Source organism: Convolutriloba macropyga, chromosome 1 (assembly GCF_964194025.1).
Source record: "Convolutriloba macropyga chromosome 1, txConMacr16.3, whole genome shotgun sequence".
Lineage (NCBI taxonomy): Eukaryota > Metazoa > Xenacoelomorpha > Acoela > Convolutidae > Convolutriloba > Convolutriloba macropyga.
The window spans coordinates 6,069,558-6,077,819 of NC_134468.1; the positions used below are offsets into that span (position 1 = coordinate 6,069,558).

Below are 8,262 nucleotides of genomic sequence, written 5' to 3' on the forward strand. Positions count from 1 at the left end.
AATTGTAAACTGAATATGCAATATGTTAAATTTAAATGCCCCTTGACTACATTATACCGCTTTTTGTGACAATAATCAATGTTTAACGTCTCTTATATGACCTTGCATGATTTCCAAGAAACTTTTTCGAAGTCTACCAAAAAATAAGCGTACACAATTTTTCGGCTTTCATATTTTTTGTTTGATTCCTGAATGATATCCAAGAAATCATATATGATCTTTGTATGACTCCTGAGAATTCATACAAGTCCTATATAACCTAATAGGATTACTAAGAGTCATATATGGCGTAGTATGAAATGAAAAAAAGTTGTATCATGGGTGAACCGGGAAATTATTAAGGAAATTCAGTTTTCTCTAAATACAAAAACTAATTCATAATTCCCTAAAATAAAATCATTATTTAATTCAGACTTTTTGCTCGAGTTTATGTATTTTTAATTCAAAAATTTAATATTTTCCAAAAAGTTTGTTAATAGTTGAAACTTGAGTTTCGGTTAACAAAAAATTACTGTAAGCAGCAAAAAAGACTTTTACCACCACGTTCGATTTAGTATTATTAAGGTTATAAAAAATTGAAGATAGTGCAACTAACATCATAATCTGCCAAGTTGATATCAAAAAATCGAAGACCCAAATTGAAGATTCCATCTTGAGTGGCAGCTAAAGTGTCCCACACCGCCAGATATCTCATCAAGTAGGCACTGGTCGAGGCTGGCAAATAGCCAGCGGTGTGGAAACATAAGGAGTTTCCAATAACACCAAAAATGGCTAAATTGAACCCAAATAAACACCCATAGTTAAATGGACCGTTCCACGGTGAAATATTTTCTGCCTCATTTTCTGCTAAATAATTGTAATTTAGATAATCTGAACTTGTATTCAGCAATTCCATGCTCATAAATTCTAAGTTAAGTTTTCAAATGTGTGTAAATAATATCGAAAGCAGTTTTTTAATCAGATCGGTAAAATGTGAGTTAAAAAGTGTTAATCTTTTCACAGTAATCCGCATTATGAGTAGAATTGTTGCGATTTATGCTTTAGAACTGCAGATTAAAATAAAAATCGCTCAGGCAGACAAACTGAATCGCAAAAAATAAATGAAAGCAAAAATAACCTTTCATTTTTCTTAAAATATACCTTTCATAAGCTGAAAAAGGCATTAATTTTGAGAATTTTCATTGGTTGAATTTCTAAAAAATATATATATTTTATAACAAATCTCTTCTACAAATTGTGGCGGCGAAATTTATTTGCACTTACTTGAAGGTTTTTAAAATATTTCTTGAGGCAGACGAAAATGGTGGAAAAGTCTGAAATAACAACCGCTAGGAATTGTTTCCGTCTTTATAAGGCCTCTGGGGAAATAAATAAAACGTTTCCTGGTTCTGATGTAGAAACTGGAGTTGTTTGTTATTAATAAATGATAATAACTCTTGATGAAGCAAAAATTGCAGTTCCTTAAGATTTTTGATTAAAGTTTGTTTTACAGCATACTTCAAGAGCGCAAAAGTGTTTATTTGAATTTTTAGCCGGTGTACTAAAAATATCTCGATATAAATGTACAACTAAAAATGAGGTGTTTTAATTGAAACTTTTGTGCTAGCGGTCCACACATTTTGTTGATTTTTAACGCTTAAATCACCACAATTATGTTTATGAGTTTGGAAGTAACAAGAACAAAAATCTATTGATAAGAAATAACAATTTAAGTGATGAAATACAAACTGATGAAACAAAAAAATCAATAGAACCATTGACTATGTGATACGTATGAAAACTTATATATATATCGAAACCTCTATGTGTACTTAATTATTTTATCCTCTATTTTTAATGTTCATATCATGCGCTTATAACTTGAGTTATGACTTTTTATTATTCACGTATAAAAATATTCCCGCTAGTCTACTATATTATTTCATATGTTGTTCACAGTATTTTATTATAAGTAATCAGAATTTCATTTAGTCAATCTGAATTCAAGTTGCTTCTGAAAACGCTCTTAATTTACTTAAGACAAAGTTAGCTGTGGATTCGCATCGCGATTCCAATAGACCAATTCTGTAAAACACACTCAATTAAGGATTCGCTCTGCGATTCCTATTACACTTTTGAGATAGTGTATTTGCGACACAAGTCCAAGTCTGTTTGCAAAGCTTAAGTATAACATGGCGCAGTCAGCAATAAAGGACAGCAGCAAATCTCCACTCGGAATTCAACCTTTCTGGGAAAATTTAACCCTAGAACCCCCACTTCGCTGGGAATATTGGAGGACGCAATTAAAACTTGCAATTCTTGCTCGTGAAGGAATTGAAGTGGACCTTCTCCTAGCTGACCCTCCAGTAAATGTTTTCTTGCCCCCCGAACCAGCTTATGAAGACGCAGTTGACAATCCGACAGCACAATCAGAACGAGATCGACGTACCCGCAATGAACAGGCGAAAAAAGCGTGGAAAAAACAGTGTCAACGCATTGAAGCGGTCGGCATCTTAAGCGGGGACAAACCGTGGAAACTATGTGATCGGAAAGCCTCTTCATTGATGTACCTGAGTTTGGGAATGGAAGGGCGACGCGTCTTCAATTCGAAAAATTTGACAATCAATCTCGAAGCAATCTCAACCAAAAATCTTTGGGATGTTTTGAATACAACCTTCATTCGGATTCATAATATAACTTTTGATCGGTATCTTTTTCTTACACGAAAACAACAAAAGGGAGAACCAATTGAGAAATTCTATGGACATTTCAAAGAACTTTCGGAAAATTGTGATCCAGGAGAAAAAGGGGATACCATCATCAGAGACGTTTTTATCGCAAACATGCAAAACGAAGACATCCAAAAAGAGCTTTTAAAAGAAACAGTAGACCCTGATAGAGCATTAGCAATAGCAATCAACATTGAAATGGGTACCCTCAATCAACTCAAAATGAATGCCAACAAAGCTGAATTACATTCAACCGTCAATCAAGTACAACGGATGCGCATTGCGAATGCTACTCCCTTTTCAACTATGAGTACAACCGCACGGAAAAAGCCCACAACTTTTCAATTTTGTGGGTCTAGTTGGACTCCTGAACACCGTAATAAATGTCCCGCTCGGGGAAAGAGATGCAATAATTGTGGTATTGAAAACCATTTCGCTAAGGTTTGTCGTAAACCTAAAGACCCCAATTCGTACCCAAGACCTAAGCCACGAGTCAATAATGTAGAAAAAGAGGACCAAGTTGAGGATGTCAATCAAATTTCGACAGATTTTGACCCTGATCTGGAGTCAAACTACTGATCAGATGAAGATTATTGTGTAGCTGTAGTATCATCAACGGATTTCACAACTTCGGTGGCAGCAATCAATCTTCCTGTAATTTTGGGTAATACATCAACAAATGTTTTGGTGGATTCGGGCAGCGTATGCACAATAATAAACGAATCATTGGCAAATTCAATCATTTCCCACGACTCAAAATCGAAGTGGATACGCGGGGCGAATCCCAAACAATTGAAAACATTTTCGAATGAGCCTATTCAAACGGTAGGCATTATTCAAACTTCAATTCAAGGCGGCAATTGGCACGCAGATCCAATTGAAATTCAAGTAGTGGCGGATGGTCATCGCTCAGTGTTGGGTAGAGATTTGTTTCCCGCACTTGGACTCTCAATTCAACAATCAAATAATCAAATGATAATCAATCAAGTCGAACAAAAATACTGTCCAATTAAAAAACAGATTGCAATCAATTTCCCTGATCTAATCTCCAGAATCGGTAAGTCCAAAGTACATACAGTTCGTTCAAAATTTCACAAAAATTATACCCCATCACACCAAAAAGGTCGCCGTGTTCCTATAAATCTGTTAGACAAAGTATCTGACGAGCTAAAGAAACTTACAGAACAAGGACATTGAAAAATTACAAGAATGTTCTGATAAAAACTTTATTTATCCTATTGTAATTACAGTTAAGAAGGACAAATCTGTAAAATTAGCTCTTGATTCGAAAATTCTGAACAAAGCGATACAAAAGAACAAGTATCAAATGCCATATATAGATAGTCTTATTGATTCAATTTCACAACATATTAATGATTCTAATCATGGGGAAAATATTTATTTTTCAACAATTGATTTAAAATACGCATCTAGTCAATTAAATTTGCATCCGGATGCCGCACGTCATTGTAATTTCATTATCATTTGCGGCGACGCAACCGGTACGTACCGTTTTAAAAAGGGATTTTATGGACTTACGGATATGCCGGCAGAGTTTCAAAAGGCGATGGATTATACACTGGTTGGGTTGTCTCATACATATTGCTTTCTGGTCGATATAATTGTGGTTAGCAAAGGTACCAAGGAATCGCACCTCAAATACGTTTACAATTGCCTGCAGAAACTCGAGGCCGATAACCTCAGAATTAATTTAAGCAAATGTCATTTTGCAAAACACCAGATAAATTGGCTTGGTTTCACATTTTCGCAAAGTGGTGTTAAACCCATAGAATCTAAAACATAAGCAATTGCCGAAATCAAAGCTCCTAAGACATTGATACAATTGCGTTCATTCCTGGGTAGTGTTCATCACTTAAGCAAATTTATTCCTAATATTGCCAAAACGTGTCATCCTCTTCGGCCTTTGTTAAAGAAAAATGAAAAATTTCTTTGGACCAAATACCATCAAACACATTTCGAACACAATAAAACTGTTATTGCAAATGCTACAGAAATTACCCATTTTAATCCAACACTGGAAACACGCATCAAATGCGATGCCAAGGTTTAGGCGCTGCGCTCGAACAACTAGATTGTGAAGGGTGGAAAACAGTTGCTTTTTTATCACGCTTTCTTAATAGCAACGAAGAACGCTATAGTATAAATGAACTAGAATTGCTTGGGGTGGTTTGGGCCATCGAATATTTTAAATATTATTTATTTGGAAAGACTTGTACGGTTTTGACAGATCACAGAGCACTTCTTTCAGTTTTAAAATCTCACCGTTCCAATAAATCCTATAATAGCAGTTTAACACGTGGGATTGATCGTTTGTTACCATTTGATTTTATCATAGAGCATATTCCTGGTACCCGAATGGGTTTAGTTGATTATATCTCGCGCCAACCGAACCAGAAAGCAAAAAGCGTCACTCAATATGATGAGGAATTCATGGTAGCAACAATTTCCCGCATTCGCGACGCAATTACATCTTTATTTAGTCAATCAAATAAAATTCCTTTCCATAAGCGGCCCATAAACAGCAAAAATAATTTACAAGTCAACCAGACGCGCGTCCACTCTTGCAAACCTGCTATAATTAACCCGCATAACTCAAATGCCTCAAATAATTCCTCCACTACTCGAGCACAAGTACACAATTACAATTCAGCATTCATTTCTCAATTTAATTACCACGCAAATCACTTGCTTCAAAATAATACTGCACCCGCATCGCAAATCCAGTCTAAACATTTCAATTGTAATTTAAACGCAAAACTAGAAAACAAAGTAAATCACAAAACCATGTCGGCTAATGGATCATCGCAAACCAACACTCCAACTCCTCCGCATACCCCTAGAGTAACATTTCGCACTCAATCAACCCCAATAACAACTACTAGCGCAAACCCCAACAATAATACCCAGGCCTCATCATCACCTGAAATTCAAGATATTGAACTGTCCAGGGAGGAAGTTTTTGAGAGCAACCTAAATCAGCTCTTTACGAAGTCGTTTCTAGCAGTCTTGACTAGCAAGGACGCAGTGCTAAAGGAGATTAGAGATTGTGTTTTACAAGATGACGAGGCCCGATGCAAAGAAGTAAGCCCATACATCCACTCCATTTGGAAAGACTTTCATGGACCGCACATGAAAGTCTTTCCAAAAGGAGTGGATGTATGGGCTTACTTCTTTGCATCGGGCCTCGTCATCTTGTAAAACACAATCTCTAATCTCCTTTAGCACTGCGTCCTTGCTAGTCAAGACTGCTAGAAACGACTTCGTAAAGAGCTGATTTAGGTTGCTCTCAAAAACTTCCTCCCTGGACAGTTCAATATCTTGAATTTGCTTGTGGTTGCTTGTGTGTCGACAAACGCGTCGCCATACCCAATTCAATAAAAGAGGCAGTAGTGGAATCACTACACATGACCCACCCTGGTAGTTGGGGGATGATTTCTCTATCTCAATATGCATGGTTGGATATTGGTAATGTTCCATGTACTGATATTGGTAAGAATTTAAAACCTATTATACCAAAATCTAAATGGTATCCACATAAGGCTTGCCAAGAACCAAATGAAGAAATTCAAATTGACTTTGGGGGTCCGATAACGAAAGAAAAAGATAAAGACATTTATTTTTTGGCATGCATTGACCGTTATTCGAAGTATCCGACAGTAAGAATTTTTGAAAAAGCTAATGGGACAAATGTAGTAAAATTTCTCCGTAATTACGCCTATACACATGGAATTCCACTAACAATCCATTTAGACCAAGCCACTTGTTTAGTAGGTAAACAAGCTACAAATTACTGTAATGAAAACAATATTGACATTCTCGACGCACTGGTCGGAGACCATAGAGCTATTGGATTAGTGGAGCGAATGATACAGACAATAAAACGACGGTTATCCTGCATAAAAGCTGAAAATAAAGATACATTCGCAACATCTAAAGCAATTAAACAAATCATTTCTGATTTACGTATAACAAAACAGAAAACAACAAAGATAACACCATTTGAAGCTCATTTCGGTCGTCCGGCAAATACTCCTTTAAGGAATATTAGCACATCTCCTTCTAGTTTAAATTTAACTTATGAAAAAATTATTAACCACTATTTAGATGCCGATACAGGTCCTGTAGATGACTACCTTGATGACGCCGGATGGACCAAACCTGAAATAAGCGATCTGGACATTGAAAAATCCATGATTAAGGCACAACAGGACGCAGGACTCCGCTATCGCGATTCGGACAAAAAGGAATCGCGGTTCATCATCCATCCAAAAATCACGAACCCCATTCCTAGAACAGAGAAATCCTTAAATGTAAAGTTAGCGGGGAAACTACCTAACAAAAAGAGGGCCAAAAGACAGTTCGCCGGAATATATGAGGTTCTCAAACCAGGATCCTTTGTCACAAAATCTTCCCCTACAACAACAAAAATCAATGAGCCTGGACGATTTTCAGTGAAAGTTAGAGATAGCGATCTGGCAAAGTTCGGCACAAAAGCAGAAAGGTCTACTAATCTCTGGGCATACGTACAAAGACGTCCTGCACATTATGAACAAACAACGGAGACAAAGATCGCCAAACATAGTAATGATGTCAAGCGACAAAAGAGGGGAGAAATCAAAATTCGCCATCGCCATCGAGATACTACTTCCGTTGTTTCATCCGTGAACTCAAATGTCTCTCGAGCCCTCACAGTCCGTAAACCCGCTAAGCCACAGCCCAAACGATGTCGTAACACGGCTTCGACAAATGAACATGACAATGCAACAGCTTCGGAACAACCGCTGATATCGATAGTACCCGCCCCATCAATGTCCTCATCACAAGATCCAGTAACGTCCTCCGCCTCACAAGAACAACAGGCAGCTCGAAAACGCAAACGGCCTTAATTTTACGGATTTGCAGATGCGGACATATCTCCAACCAGTTCGTTGGCCTCATCCAGCTCGAATAAATCAAAAAAGCGAAAATCTAAAAAAAGAAGGGCTCAACAAACGAAAATACAGTAGTCACAATGATTCAAAATGCGGAACAATCAAGAATTCCCTCCCCACCACGACCTGATATCCAAATTGGTCAAGCTTCTCCTCCAGATTCAAGAGTTCGATATTATGAATATGAACAAGAACGGGAACTCTCTGTGTGGGATGCAGAAAATGAAATTTAAACAAAACTGTTAAAACAACGTAAACTCATATAAACTACATTTATTTATTTAGTTCTTGTTTCCACTTTACGAATCCAGTTTTTAATGGATACATTAAAGTTAATTTTCTTCGATTGCTGTTCAATGTATTAATTTTAATTCATTCATGTATTCGCTCCAAGAATCCACTTGTTGTTGTGTGTGTCTGTTATTTATTCATTTCAATGTAGTCACTTTGCATGTTATAAACTTCAAAGCGCATTCGCCTTACGAATCCCAATTTAAATCACACTTTCATATTGTATGTGCTGTCTCTTATTGTCAAGTGGTAACATTTTAAAAACAATTACATACTCGATACATGTGCAGTTGAACACTTCTCAAGCACAT

The 8,262-nt window shown here is 36.7% G+C and overlaps 1 protein-coding gene across 1 annotated transcript in view; it reads right to left on the reverse strand.

The window, feature by feature from the left end:
• Positions 1-1,082, reverse strand: part of LOC142344498 (uncharacterized) — a 28,492-nt gene extending 27,410 nt beyond the window's left edge. The window contains exon 1 of the mRNA XM_075396190.1: positions 596-1,082. Coding sequence (XP_075252305.1) covers positions 596-901 — 306 coding nt within the window. The 5' untranslated portion in view covers positions 902-1,082. The remainder of the gene's footprint in view (positions 1-595) is intronic.
• Between the last annotated feature and the right edge of the window lie 7,180 nt (positions 1,083-8,262).